The sequence below is a fragment of the Palaemon carinicauda genome, unplaced genomic scaffold (assembly GCF_036898095.1).
Source record: "Palaemon carinicauda isolate YSFRI2023 unplaced genomic scaffold, ASM3689809v2 scaffold53, whole genome shotgun sequence".
Lineage (NCBI taxonomy): Eukaryota > Metazoa > Arthropoda > Malacostraca > Decapoda > Palaemonidae > Palaemon > Palaemon carinicauda.
In genome coordinates, this window is record NW_027171794.1 from 1 (window position 1) to 15,555 (window position 15,555).

General features: G+C 35.9%; 1 protein-coding gene across 1 annotated transcript; it reads left to right on the forward strand.

Moving 5' to 3' along the window:
• Window positions 1-5,691: 5,691 nt before the first annotated feature.
• On the forward strand, window positions 5,692-15,050 carry LOC137637091 (sex-lethal homolog; the record flags this gene model as incomplete). Its single annotated transcript, XM_068369388.1, has 4 exons — window positions 5,692-5,913; window positions 9,714-9,827; window positions 11,586-11,784; window positions 14,919-15,050. Coding segments are annotated over 4 exons (667 nt in total), but the record flags the coding sequence as incomplete, so codon positions are not given.
• Window positions 15,051-15,555: the final 505 nt, after the last annotated feature.

The following is a 15,555-nucleotide window of genomic DNA, read 5'->3' on the forward strand; positions in this document are numbered from 1 at the left end:
TAGGATCCATAGTTCAGGTTGCTGTAGAAGGCTGTGAATTTGTAAGATACTATAATTTTGCATGGCATTATCTTGTAAGTTTACCTCAAGTTGTGTTGGATAAATTGCGTTGGCCCCTCTTGATCGTCCTTGTATTTTGTTTTCTATTTATCGTATTGGACCCCTGTAGTTAAGAGTACTTTCTTTTACCTAAACATACACTAAATAGTTTGGCATAATCTCTATTCATTGTTTACCTTTTCCTGTACAATGAGTCATCATCTCTTCCTACGCCTATTGACGCAAAGAGCCTTGGTTAGATTTCGCCAGTCTCTACCTTGAGCTTGTAATTGAGTACTTCTCCATTCATCATCTACTTTGCGCTTCATAGTCATCAGCCATGTAGGTCTTCCAACTCTTCTAGTGCCTTGCGGAGCCCAGTTGAACATTTGGTGAACTAATCTCTCTTGGGGAGGGCGATGAAATATCACACAAGGTTGGGCTGCAGATAAATAGAAGAAAGATAGATGATGAGAACGAAGTATGCAATGGAAGATGAAATATTGGAAGGAGGAAGGATTGATGCGGTAGAATCATTTAAGTATTTAGGAAGTATGATCTCCAATACAGGGTCTTAGAGTTAGAGTTTAGTGAATGATTGTAAAAAAGCAAATCAGACAATGGCTAGTTTAAGTAAAATTTGGAAATCAAATTGCCTGAAATTACATGTAAAAATTAGACTATATATCAGTTTAGTGAGATGGGTGTTACTCTGGACATTAGTCATGGTGTGATAATGAATCATCTCCAATAGATTTAGTAGATTTGAGAACAAAGCCCTCAGAAGGATATTGGGAGTTGAATGGCAGGACAGGATTAGAAATGAAACTGTAAGAGAGATTACTCTAGTGCCATATGTGGATGAAATCATGATGAGGGTTAGATGGAGATGGTTTGGATATTCTCTTTGCACTCCCCAAGAGAGATTAGTTCACCAAACTTTCAGCTGGGCTCCACAAGGCACTAGAATTGTTGGAAGACCCAGGCCTACATGGCTGAGGACTATGATGTGCGAAATAGATGATGAATGGAAAAGTATTGAATTGAAAGCTCAAGATAGAGGCAACTGGCTATTATTGTAAAGATGATGATGTTATTTAGGTGATCTTATACCAGCAAGTACATTTGTGAAGAAAGGGTAGGGGAAAATGGGATACTCGCCCCTGTATTACTGTTAGTCTCTTAATCTGCCTTTATTGTTGTCTTCAAAGGTTTTCGACTTGTCTCTTAAGAGTGCCTCCTTCAAGGAAAATGAACTAAGTGATTATGCTCGGACACGATACGTTCTGGCAAAGAGCTCTTCTCAACGGCTACTACCGAATGGTTTGAATATAGTAGGGATACACCCAGTTTTCAGGGGCAGGTTGTAGGGTCGGAATGGTTCTGCCATCCTTGAGTAGTGGAAATGCCTCTTGCTCTTTTGGGATCAAGCGTGTTGGCACGTGGCTGAACAGGAAACCCTTTTGTGTCATTTCTCCATTCCAGACCTGATGGCAGTGTTCACAGAAATGCTTATCCAAGCACCTGAACACCTACGCCTTTCCTGTGTTTAGCCTGATCTGACGTTGATCAACTGAGTGCTGATTACATCAGGCATCAGGATGACTTTGCTGGCTCATAGATGTCCACATGCCGAGTGGTGTCCCGATCTGTTAGCATTTCTAGTCTAGGTCCTGATAGAACTGTCTTAGTGGTCCACACTTCTCTTGTCAGTTGTATCTTCAGAGATTGTCCCACATCTCCAAGTGGAGGCTATTCGCGAGGCACTGCACTCGATATGTCTCGATACCTATGATGGTTCTCTGCAGCTCTCGAGCAGGGAAGTATGCTATCTGCGATTGGGATCGTAGAAAGAGTACTTCGATGGTTAGAGCATCTCCAATGTAGATCGCTTGTATCCTCATCTTTAGCTAAGAGAAACCCCTCAGTTGTGGTTGCCAAAGGGTACCGCTCAGCCTTAAATGCCTTGGAGTAGGACGTGACGACTTTTCTCAAAGCCTGTACTCATACCCTATTGAAGAATTTGAGAAAGTCGTCAGACAGGGATCTGGCCCACAAGACAGTTCAGTTAGTTCTTTGTATGTTTTATAAGGTTTTACGTACTCAAACCATTTATTGCATTTCAGATCTTCCCAGATTGTACCATCTCGTGCATAGTACTAGGTATGCATTTAATTTTAACAATCATGCCTTCTCCAAGATAAGACTCAATAATGCACAGTACTTTAGTTTTATTCCATCTGTGATCTCATTGTAGAATGATATTCCTAATCTCGAATTTCGGTAGGAAGAGCTTCAGAATTTCAAACTTTAGGTTGAACATGTTGACATAAGTCTATAGTTTAGATATGCCATCTATTTTATACTTACCTTATTTCCTATCCTCATTGGGCTACTCTCCGTGGCAGAGCCTTTGAGTTTCTAGCATCCTGCTTTTCTAACTAGAGTTGTAACTTACCTAATAATAATAATAATAATAGGCCTTAGCATTTGAAGAGAGTAGATGAGTTACATGGTCTCTCATACTTATTCACCCATTCTGAGGTGTGGATGTCTCTTATGAGTTTGTGCCGGAGTCCTTGGCCAAACTTAATCCTGTGGTGCATGACCCAAAGTTCAAGACCTTCTCCATCTCTCTACGTGAAGTGATGGGTGGCAATCAACGGGAGGTGCTATTGTATCTCTTGATGGCTCTGCAGTGCTATCTGATGAGGACTCTACACTTCATGTTTGAGAGTCAGCACCTCTTCCTTAACACTATTAGTACCAAGCAAGAGGTGTCAAGGAACAGTCTTTCATGCTTTTTTTTAGATAATCCATAGAGTATATACCTCGGCAACTGAGTCATTTCTTACACCCGTTCTCTCCCTCGCCACTTCGTTCCTAACCCTATCTACTCGAGATACACCAGCCATACTCCTCAGACACTTCATCTCAAACACATTCAATTTCTCTCCATCACTTTCATTCCCCACAACTCCGATCCATACATCACATTTGGTACAATCACTTTCTCATATAGAACTTTCTTTACATTCATGCCCAACCCTCAGGGTTATAGGCCCGCTTCAAACCTTCAGGAGAAGTCTTTCATGCAGGCGTTGAAGGTTGGAATTTGGATATGCCAACAAACCTTTGCAGCTCATTACCCAAGGGAATGTACCCTCAAGTCCTTCAACACTTGTTCTTGGTCTTTTGGTGACTGCTCAAGTAGTTGTGTAGCCAGCCAAACTCCCAAGTGGGACAGAAAGCATCTTGTGTATAGTAACATATAGATGTAAGTCATCTTCCCTTCCCTTTTGGGGGAAGGGATTCCTCCTTTGGCCACACATCAGTTTTCTTGTACAGGCCAGACCCTATCGGACTATTCATCCCTGTGATGGACAGTGATGCCTGAATCGCACACGACCAGGTAGACTGACACTTCCAGGGAAGAAAAAGAACCAACCAGTTTGATTCTGAGGGGATTTCTGACACTCCAATTAGGGAGTCTTCCTATTTTAAACGATGAAAGGTTTGTACAGTATACACATAGGAACAAATACATTTTAAAAGTAATTTATATTTTATCTAGCTATACAAACCCAATATCTTCAATGTTAAACTTCCTCAACCACTCCTCTCAGTCATGAGGCAAAGGTCAAAAGTGACGAATCTTCAACAGGTGGGAGGGCCGGGCTGCTCGTCCCAAGTACCTCACGTCGGTAACTACCTCATTAACAGATTCAATAGCCTTTTCAGCTCCACTGAACACATCTCCGTAATTTAAGTGACTTAGGTTTGTGTAGCTAGGAAAAATAAAAATTACTTTTAAAATTTTTTATATTTTGCTGTTTCATCCAAGGATCTGGTTATCAGTTTTGATAAACAGAGATAATGTCTGATCTGTATAATATCCTTTTAGTTTGCTTGGAGGAAGTTGTCGTCTGTTAGCGTTTCAAAATTGCCTTAATTTTTTTTTTTCTTTTTTTTTTTTGATAAAACTTGGAAGTGCTGGTTTTTAAGTGAAAATATGCATTTTTTTATATATATATACAAAATGGAACTTGGTGATGAGGTCCTGTTGGTGATTTATCTTTGAGTATCAATTTCTTTTTGATAATTTCTTTGATGGAATCAAAGTTATGCATTGCTTAAAAGTCATAATTATTCCTGTATATTATGTTCAAATAACAGGACATTCGTTTGCAAGTAGAGTGGTCAAACTTTGTCTGCATAATAAAATTTAGCACTTTTGAGTTTCTTTAACTCTGAAAATGTAATCTTGAAAGTTCTGCTCACTTCATTTTTGTAAGATTTAAGGAAGTGATTTTTAGAGTTGACTTTATTAAAATGAGTTTTATTTACTTGAGCTAGGTATAGAAAATGAGATGCTTAACCAAATAGCCTGATGTACAGTAGTTTAAACTTCTGACTGGGAGTTTCTAGTCTCTAGGGTCATTTATTCCCAATAGATCCCTGATATTTTAAAAAATATTTTTATAGGCTATATTTACATTGCGTTTGCGTAGGGTGTTCCTTAAAAATGGGGGTAAGACGTAAGCTATATCCTATTTAGGATTTGGCAGCGGTAGGAAATACTTTATATCCACTGGGCAACTGGTTTCATTATCCCTATTGCTATTATTTGTTCAGATAAGTTGTTTATCTTTAAACTTATAGATGATTATTAGATGCAATCTTTCCTTTTTGGGAGAGTAAGGTCATCTGGGAAGAAAGTCATTAAGAATTGGATCTGCTTTTATGATATGCACAAAGCAGAAATCACAACACTCCCTCGTTTAACGCGTAGATTATCCTTGGAGTGTTAACTGAATGGGCTCTTCATGTTGTGTGAAGGTAAAGGCCCAGTGCATATCATATATATATATATATATATATATATATACGCCTTAAACAGGGGAGTGCTGTGATTTCTGCATTGTACATTATCATAAAAACAGATCCAATTCTTCTTAATGACTTTCTTCCCAGATGACCTTAGTCTCCCACAAAGGAAAGATTGGATCTAGTAATTATATATATATATATATATATATATATATTTTACATAATTTAAATATCATGGTGTTCATCCTTCTTATGTTGGGTATTTTAGTGCTATGTTACCAATTACCAGAGAGTTTTCATTCTCATCTCTATAAAACTGAAAGTACTTCTGGGAATATTTGTACTGTCAATGCTTATAACTTTAAGAGAAGCTAACTTGCTCTTTTTTCAACAGAAGAAAATAGAAAATAAACCAGACCAGAGTTCTTGGCTCAGGCCCTCAATTGCCTTATCAGGGTGAAATAATCTCTCTTCTCTCTCTCTCATTTGCCTTATCAGGGTGAAACAATCTCTCTCTCTCTCTCTCATTTGCCTTATCAGGGTGAAACAATCTCTCTCTCTCTCTCTCTCTCTCTCTCTCTCTCGCTCTCGCTCTCGCTCTCGCTCTCGCTCTCTCTCTCTCTCTCTCTCTCTCTCTCTCTCTCTCTCGTGTCTTTTATATATTAACCTAACATGTTATTTTCAGAGCCCTTTGTTTTGTCTGCTGTGTTGAGGAACTAGGCGTGTGTTGTTGAGCTGATGTTTTTGTTACTGTATTACATTTATTTTGATAATTTCTTTTTTTTTTATTATTTAAATTTTTTTAGAATAAGTTTTCTTTAGTTTGCATTTATTTTTATCTTTTTCTTACACTTCGTCATCCCAGCAGACTGGGTATTCGTTTGGGTTTGGCTTCGTGGAGTATCAGAAACCGGAAGATGCTGCTAAGGCAATTCTTCAGTTAAATAATCTCCCTGTGCAACATAAACGTATCAAGGTATCTTACGCTCGGCCGCCAGGAGAAGACATAAAGGAGACAAATCTCTATATACAAAATATTCCCAGGTTAGAAACTTATCAACAGTGAATTTTATTTTTTATATTTGTATTCGTAGAGATAGATATTCATAGTTACAGTATAGATCAGTAGTAATATATATATATATATATATATATAATATATATATATATAATATATATATAATATATATATATATATATATATAATATATATATATATATATATATTTATATATATATATATATATATATAATATATATATATATATATATATAATATATATATATATATATATATACATATATATATACATATATATATACATATATATATACATATATATATATATATATATATAAGTTTTTTTTACTAACATACAAACTATTGCTTTTACTTAAGTGTTTAATGTTATGCTGAACAGACAAGAGTGAACTTAAGGCAGAACAGTAAACCCTCCAAGTATTGGTGGTTAACTGTTTATTCCTGTTCACATTCCTGTATTATAGTGCTTACCATTTGTGTACTCCTTTGTATCTTCATTTATGACAACAGAAGGCTCACCGCTGATCCTTAGTGGACTCCTAACAATAGTCTTCTTATACTCATGCTACTGCAATAATTCTAGATGAAGTATTATGGTAGAGCAACACCATTTAATTTGATAAGTGTCTCTGGTAACCCCTGTCTTCATTATGCCTATGTAATTACTTGTCTCGGTGTTTTGTTGATTCCATTTTTATGAAATACCTATCTGTCCCCCCCCCCCCTCTATAACCACTTTCTTTCTGTGTGGTACATTTCCTGTAATTTTATCATTATAAGCATTGCTGCTTTCATTGATTTTGACATAAGCCAAAGAGAAAGTTATCAATCAAAACAACTTTTCTCAGCAATTCTTAGAGCATCTTTTCTAATAAAAATTTTTGAAAGGTAGTAAAAGTCTTATTTGACTGCAATTCTCTGCTGCAGTACATTCCATATAATGTACTAATGTATATTGTTATTGTAAGTCTTTTCCCCTACCCTATGTACTATTCCTTCATTTCTAAGGTTCTCCTAAACTCTAGTAAGCTAATGGGTGACAGATTTATTAAGTTACTTGTTATTCAAGTTTTTCCTGGGAAATTATGATTGCAGCTTTGATTTTAATGATAAAAGTAGTAACCTTCTTCCTCCGTCTTTCTTGGGTGCTGGATGTCTTCGTAGGGCCCAGCTCCGAACTATTTAACTCAATTTCCTATACTGTATTCCTTTTCATCATTGACAATGGGAGACCCCACAGAACAGAAACCTAAACTGGACGTATATCATGGCTTGAAAAGAAATTGTTTGATTTTTATTATTATTTATTCCTTATCTTAACATTGATCACTGATGCTGTTGTTCGATTAGGATGTATTTGTGCATCTATTGTAACATTAGTATTAATTCTGATCTTCCTTTGCCTTAAATCCTTCTTAGACTCTACCCTGTATTAGATAATACTATATATCCTGTTAATTCTAAAAATCCTGCCTTGTCTTATTTGAGATTTAAGGCTTCAATTTTTTATGTACAGTGTCTTGTAGTTACTTGTTTGTAATGATATTAAAACTAGGTACAGGCATTTTTATTTCTTGATTAGACATGTGAATCCCACTTTGTGATTCAAGATTTTTTATTTGCTATTCTTTTAGGTTTAGCAGTTTTTGCTATTCCACAATACAAAAGTAACACAGACTGCTCCTTTAACAAGGCACCCCCGGTCTCTTGGCCTAGTCAGCGGACATAGGCTCCTCTTCATATGGTTTGTTTAGCAAACCTCCAAACATGTTTTCAGTTAGTCTGAATATATTTTGGGTACCCCTCATCTTTATTCATTTATTGGGATTTGTTACAATTTTAGATCATTGTATTACCTCAGGTATAAAGTTTTAGAGCTTATGGTACAGATATTTCTTTATCATGTATACTATGGTAAAAGGAAGAAATAAGTAGGCTAAGAGAATTGAAAAAGCTTCTAGTAATGGCAGGGATTTGTCAGATGTTTAGGGTTACAGTGGTGGTCCTTATCCATTACTGTCTGTTCATGGTGTTACCACTATAGTCTGTCTAGAATGTCATGAAACATCGAGTAGGTTTGCGGCGATGCCAAACTTCCTCAAGACTTTTAATCTGACTCCAGCTAATCCCAGCATCCTTCTATTCCGGGTCCTTTAATACGGTCGTAAAATTTCCTTTTTAATCCCATAATCTGGATCATTCCAGTCACACAAAAGCTGAATGGTTGTTGTGGATTAAGTTGACCTTGTGTTTCGAAAACAGCTCATAAAGTTGATTGCTTTGTTTATTTTAAAAACATTCATGTAAAAAAAATTTTTTTAGGGAGAGTTCGAGCACCATATAAAGTACGGGAGACAAGTAAATGTCCTTTAATACATATCACAGTATTTCTACAACTTTGAAGAGATCCATCTCAGATGAAAATAAAAATTTAACGTTTTGTACCCTACGATCAATCTAGTTCAGTACAATACTGGAATCTTAATGTACTAAATGTTTTCGAGCTTTATTACTCATAAAGCTTTAACTTATTCTTTATATTATTTGAATTCTGATTGAATCAGTTTATATTTGAACATTATCAAGTGTGTAGTCAGGTTCTTGAAGATATCTGTAGCCTGGCATCGTCATTTTCTCTCTCTCTCTCTCTCTCTCTCTCTCTCTCTCACCATATTTGTTGTAGTATTGATGAATGTGCCAAACATCAAATATTTCATAAAATATTACTTTTCTCCATTAAAACAATTTCTTGGATTTTAGGATAATGAAACGATAAAATTAATAGACATTTTCTTTAAAATAAGGCACTGTTTTAGTATAGAAATAAAATTGTCTTGGTTAACAGGAAGTAAATTCTCATATGAGGTTGAAACCTCTAACATAGAAACAAGGAGTAAAACAAATGTATACAGTGAAATCGATAAAGATTTTTCCCATAAAATAAATTGTTTACAAAAATATGTGTTGTTTACCGTCACAGGATAAAACTAAGCAACAAAATAAAACAAATTTTCATTAAATTAAATCAAGATAATCCTCCCGTGATTTTCAGCATTAATGTGTTCTATACTGTCCTTCGTAAAACGCACTGATCAAATCCATCGATGTTGGTTACAGGTGGTGGTCTTTTCCTTTTTCTTCACGTTAAAAACGGGAGCTTCATTTTCTTCTAAGCTGTCTTTTCCTTCCTTACAAATGCGATATATCGTATTTCTGCACTGCTTAGTTGCATCCATTGTACGTTGTACTGCCTTGTCAAAGCCATGCATAACACTTTCGTTTTCTTTCTCCCTTTTGAAGTACTCGTGGACATTGAATATGACTTCTCACGTCTGAGCACTTAATTGCTGTCGTGGGGAGCCTTCCATCTTAAACCGTCACGCTTGGGTATCAGAACCAAAGTGATAAGCTACTTAACTAGATTAACCTTCCTGACCTGAGACAGAGAGAGATGTGGCAAAGTGTATGCCAAATCTACACTTTTTTTGCCTTAAGTGAGATTTAATGTATGAAATTGGGGCAAAGCGGCAACGTCGGAAACCTACTCTATGTTTCATGACATTCTGGACAGACTATAAAGGTGGCAATGTTAAATTTAGAAATAAGCAAGTAGAGGAGAGATTATTAGTGTAATTTATGTTATGGAAATACCTATTCAACGCAAAGAGTTGTATGTGATTTACTTAAGAGCAATGGGGTTTAAAAGGCATATATAATACTGTGCCATAACTTCCTTTGTTTTTTGAGTAAAGTCAAAAACATATTTATTTGTTATTAATAATTTTTTTTTTCATGTTTGCAGATCCTACACCCTAGACCAATTAGAAGAACTGTTTTCTTCGTATGGTCATATAGTTCAAAAGAATCTTCTAAAGGACAAGGTTACAGGGTTGCCAAGAGGAGTTGGTTTTGTCCGGTAAATATGAAATTTTATGTATTTTATGGTACCTTTTTTCAAATTAGAATCTCTCTCTCTCTCTCTCTCTCTCTCTCTCTCTCTCTCTCTCTCTCTCTCTCTCTCTCTCTCTCTCTCTCTCTCTCTCTCTCTCTCTTTTTTTTTTTTGTGATTTTACTATTTTTTTTTTTGTGATTTTACTACTACATGAGCATAGGTGAATAACCAGTGTTTAGGTACTATACTGCACTGTATTTATTGGTGTTCCGACTTCAATCAAATCTTGAGGGGAATTCTGTTGTAACTTGAGGCTCTACTGCACTTCCAAAGAGTTATATCAGTTTGCTCATTTGTAAATCTTTTACTCTTGAGTTGGAACTTCTGAAGGTCTACGAATCCAACTTTTTCACTTTGAAGATTACGTCACAATTTTATCATAGCATTAATTAAACTTAGAAATCTGTTTAGTTTTAAGTCTAATATAAGAAAAGGTATGACGGTTAAAATTAACTGTTTACACCACCTTGTATGACGTAGTTTCAGAGGTTGATGCCCGTATAATCTGATTTTGATAACCTTCGACTCCATTATTTTCATTAGTATGAAAGGTGAAGGAAATAATTTTTCTGTTCTTAAAACCAGAAGTCTTTTGTTAGGAAGATTACATTGTTGGTGGGAGGATGTGTTATTTCTTTTCCTACTTTTTTTTTTAACTTTAGTCGTTTCCTGTTTTTAAGTTATTTTCCACATAGTTTTGTGTAGAGAATAACTTTCCCGGTCTTTAAAACCAAAAGTCTTTGGGTAGGAAGATTACCTTGTTTGTGGGAGGATGAGATATTTCTTTTATTATTTTTTGTTTGTTTGTAAACATTAGTTGTTTACTGCCTTTTATGTTTTTCAATTTTACTAAATAGAATGGCAATGGATAACGAATTTGTGGTACAGGCCAACTACAGTTACTATATGTGAATAAATGACTTACATTAATTACTAATAGTAAACTTTCCCAATGATAGTATACATTATGTTTAAGGGCTTCCGACTTATGGTTGCTGTATTAGGGGTCACATAGGATCGTACATGTTTAAGAAAAATCTGTAATATACATTTGATTTGAGCAGGGCAGCCATTTAACTTACAGTTGTTTAGCTACTTATTTGTGGTGTAATTGTTTGGTGGGCTCATTTTACTTGGTACATCTGAAATATTGCTGGATTATAGGTTATTTTACTGATGGTTTAATGTGATAATTATTAATATGATAGTATAACTATGTATAGTATATAAATTATCCAAATGTAAATAAGTAGCCACTCACAACTTTTTCTTTATCTTCTCCAGTGTTTTCCAATTTAGTACAGGAGTAAGTACAGTATACTGTATATCTTAATATCTTATTAATCAAAAATTTTGTAAGTTTATTTTTGACAATTTTATTGACTGTGGGGTTAGGAGGCCATTAAATATGGAGGTACAACTGCTGTAGATACTACATTTTCTCTATGAAATATTTGAAATAGGCTGGATAGCAAGATGGAAGAAAAGAAATAGGAACAGGGTAAAATTTCAAATTCGAAGATTCAGAAGTGAGTGTAACTTGGGACTGGTGGGTCTGTTTAAAGACCCTTGAGTAAATGCCTACAGTGCACTTAATGTCGTGGCCTGAGGGCTCTATTCAGAAGGTCATGAATGTTATTTTTCTTTTCTTTTAGAAATGTAATTTCCAATACTCCATGTAGAATTTATAGGTCTTCATATTATTCATATTTTATATTATAGGTTTGATAAGAAGAGTGAGGCCGAAGCTGCTATTATTGGCATGAATGGTGTTACTCCGGAAGGTGGCACTGAACCATTGGTAGTCAAAGTAGCAGAAGAACACGGAAAAATGAAAGCAGCTTACTATGCTGGGTATCATGCTGGACTAAACAACACGAGAGGTGGAGGTCAAGGTAATTTTCTTGATTGTTTTGTGGGGGTGGGTTGATCATCCTTATGAAGGTACAGTAAATGTAAGCTAAGTTTAATTTTAAATGAGATGGAAATGGGTATTACTATATTTGTTTTTCTCTCTCTCAATAAGTTGTCAGAACTTTTTTTTATCTATATTGGCAAGATATAGGTAGCGGCCAGTCTCGGTACTGTACTGCACTTCCATTATTATACCTGGTATTTTTGAGTGGTTACTGTAGTTTTAAGTGATATTTAATTTGTGGACTATACAAAAATTAGAACGTAAAAATAAAAGTGGAAATTATTGAAAGTCACCCTAAGTTTGATGAATTTTTCTGAGGGAGAAAAGTGCTGAAAAATTTAGCTGTTATGATTTAGATTGGTGTTACCATAATTCCATTACTTCATAGCTTTTTATTTAATCCCGAAAAAAAATATATTAGTTCCAGTTGGTGGTATATGTGCCAGGTTCTATATGCTCACTGGTGGCAAATTGAATTGTGTTTGTAGCTCTGTTGGTTGTTTGGAAGATTTACACGAGTAAAATCATTTTTCCACTCCCTTTGATTTGATGATTCATCATTGTGTATTTAGACACTTTTTTTTTTATATCAGAAGGTTTTTAATAGCAATAATTAGGTTGTTGGCATCTATATCTGTGTAACCTAGTTTCCACTATTGTTTCTATATTAGAGGGCTGTTTTTTTAGTAAGAATACTGTGCTTCTACAGTTCTTGGTCCCTTAAAAGCATTAGAGACAAAGATTTGTGAAGAGCTGTTCTGTACATTTGTTATTTCTTTATACAAATTATGGGTATTGAGTTGCAACTAATTAATAGTTAAAAGGATGATTTTTTAATCGTTGGACTACTTTTGATTATGATTAACGGTGGGAACCTAGAATCTTAGCATCCTAATCGGGTAGTTGAATCAGTAGAACTTCAAAAGTTCAAAATTTGGAGCAAATGTTTTTATGTTGACCTGGCTGACATGAGTCTTTTTATAGTTTATATTTGACATATCTGTTTTTTACGTTGTTGATAGTTTATATAGGACATATCTCTTTTGACGTTGTTACTGTTTTTAGAATGATTTATTGTTAATTTGTTCCCATCTTTAATTTCCTTATTTCCTTTCCTCACTGGGCTATTTTTCTGTTGGAGCCCTTGGGCTTGTAGCATCTTGCTTTTCCAACTAGGGTTGTAGCTTAGCTAGTAATAATAATAATAATAATAAGAAAAAACTACTATATTTATGACAGAACCATATTAGGGGTATTTAGTAGTGGGTCTTAGCTATTACCTAATGTGCTCTGCTCCTTTTCCTTTCTTCTATTAAGCCTCTGTTGACAATGCAAGTGAGAATTTAATAGAGATTAGTCGTAGAATATGAGGGAAGGTGGGGCTGAATAGCATTTCATTTTGCCTATAAAATTCTAGAAAGTAATTTTGTTGATACGGTTGAAATATGGATGTCAAGTCTTGCTCGTAGTGCGAGGTCTGATCTCGACAGGCTGATGACCCTTAAGGCACCAGAACATAATGTTTATCGGGATATAAGGTCTTGTAGTTTCATCTTCTTTTTAAATGTTGTTTGTTGGAAGAATTGGAAAATGATCAAGATTAAATTTTTATCTTTTTTTGTATGAAGGGCAAAATATTTTTTCAATATGCGTTGCATGCACTTATCTGTCACATCTTGCAAAGCTAATTTAATGTTCTTGATACTATACAAAATATTGTATCCTTAACAAAAATTGAAATGTCATTTTGTTTTTAGTTTCTGCCAATGTTTTTGTAAATATTATGTTCAAATAGTTCTTAAAAGTACATCATAGCGCCCTGATCCATTGGCTGAAGAACTGAGGTTGTATTTTTAGGCAGGTACGCAGCTTTTATATTGGGATGTGGTATCAAGCAAGAGGAGAATGTTAAAGGTAAAGCTAATTCCTAGATAGTATTGCCTCATTGCGGGTATGAAACCATTCATGAACCAGTCTTCGAATAAGTCGTCCAAGCCTTGTTGTTTGCCCAATAGTAAACGTAAAGTGCATGCTTGTTGATCTGTTTCAAAGCGCAAGGGTTTTCGGCCCAATAGATAATGAAAGGTTTTAACTTGTACCCCATGACATTTCCACCAAAGAGCACTGTAACTATCTCTAAAGGCATTAAACCCAGGCATGCTTTTACCCATTTTATAGATGTACTGTACAGTAGTACCCTGGGATGCCCTGGCTCTGCCTATATTGGTTACAACTTTATGAGTCCTCCTTGAATATTAAGACATTCCCTCGCACTTGTTATACACAATCGTAGTATATGATGGGATCGATCGACCGCGCACTGCTATTGGAAAGCAAGTGATCAAAATCACACGATCAGAACTTACCTTTGTTCTTGGGATGATTGTGACTATGAAGTCTTTATGGAACTACCTTGACATGAAGGTTGTCCAGTTCAAGGTCCTACGCTTTGAACTGGCCAATTAACCCCCCCCCCCCCCAGTGGAACTTCAGAAGTTTAAACTAGCAGAGATTGTTGTTAATGTTGAAGAGGATGACATAAGTCTCTCCTCGTAACTGATTTTAAGGTATTTTATATTATTCAATATTTCATGTAGTTTATTTATTTCCTTTCCTTGCTGTTCTATTTTCCCCCTGTTGGAGCCCTTGGACTTGGAGCATCCTGCTTTCCTAACTAGGGTTGTACTAATAATGGTAATTAGTGTTCATTTTCAGGCCAGCTTAGGCACATGCTAGTTTGGGCTCATGCCAGCTTAGGCTCATACCAACTTAGGCTCATGCCAGCTTAGGCTCATACCAACTTAGGCTCCCATCATGTCAGGTTCATACCAGCTTAGCTCATGCCAACTGAATCCGTCTCCTTCAACATCTGGATGTATAGTTTATCTTTTCATCCTCCTAGAGGCAGCTGCTTCAGCACCAAGACAGGCTCCTTGCTTTTGCTACGATCTCAGGATCGTGGCAAATTGAGCAAAATCATGTCTCTCGCCCTGATAAAGATGGAGTTGCTAGGAATGCTGATAGATATGACAGCAGCACCTTCCATCATACATGAAAAAGTAGCTTGACTTTTTCTCTTATAGCAAAACTAGCAGTGTGATAGAGGTAATAGCTGCTTGTAAATCTCTTTTTATTAGAGAACCTTGTCTCTTACAGGAGTCTTCATCACCGGTGGTTTTGGAACAGACCCTGGTCAGCCACTGATGGATTATTCTCACTTTTTGGTTCTTATGGAATATGGGCATGGAACAATCAAGTTCGGTGGCTAAACGATGAGAACCTCATCAAAGGCACTCCATTACAGAAGACTAAAATTACTTTGCTCATACAGCATAAAACGTTTCAAATGGTTCTAGAAGACGGAAATTACTGCCAAATCCTCGCTCAGATAGAGTGTCCTCTTCCTGAAATGCTTCATTTTTTCCAAACAGGTTGAAGGAGAAATGGGCTGTGCACCACAGGAATCAGACCACATATAAGTGTTTTCTTATGGAACACCAGCACAATAACCAGGGGAATATAAAGGCACCATTTTTGACAGAGGTCATTTCATCATTCTCTAACAGGCCACTCGATAACGTTAATGAGCAACATCACTACTGTAGTAGCATACATCAACAAGCAAGGAAGCTATGTGTCACAGCACCACTCAAAGCAGACATACTCTTGGGTACTAGACAATGCAGTGAACTGGACAGCAGGGCCCATTCTGGACAAGGAATGTAATCTCTGACAGACTCAGGTGCCAGGGTCAGGTCATAGGTGCAGATTGGT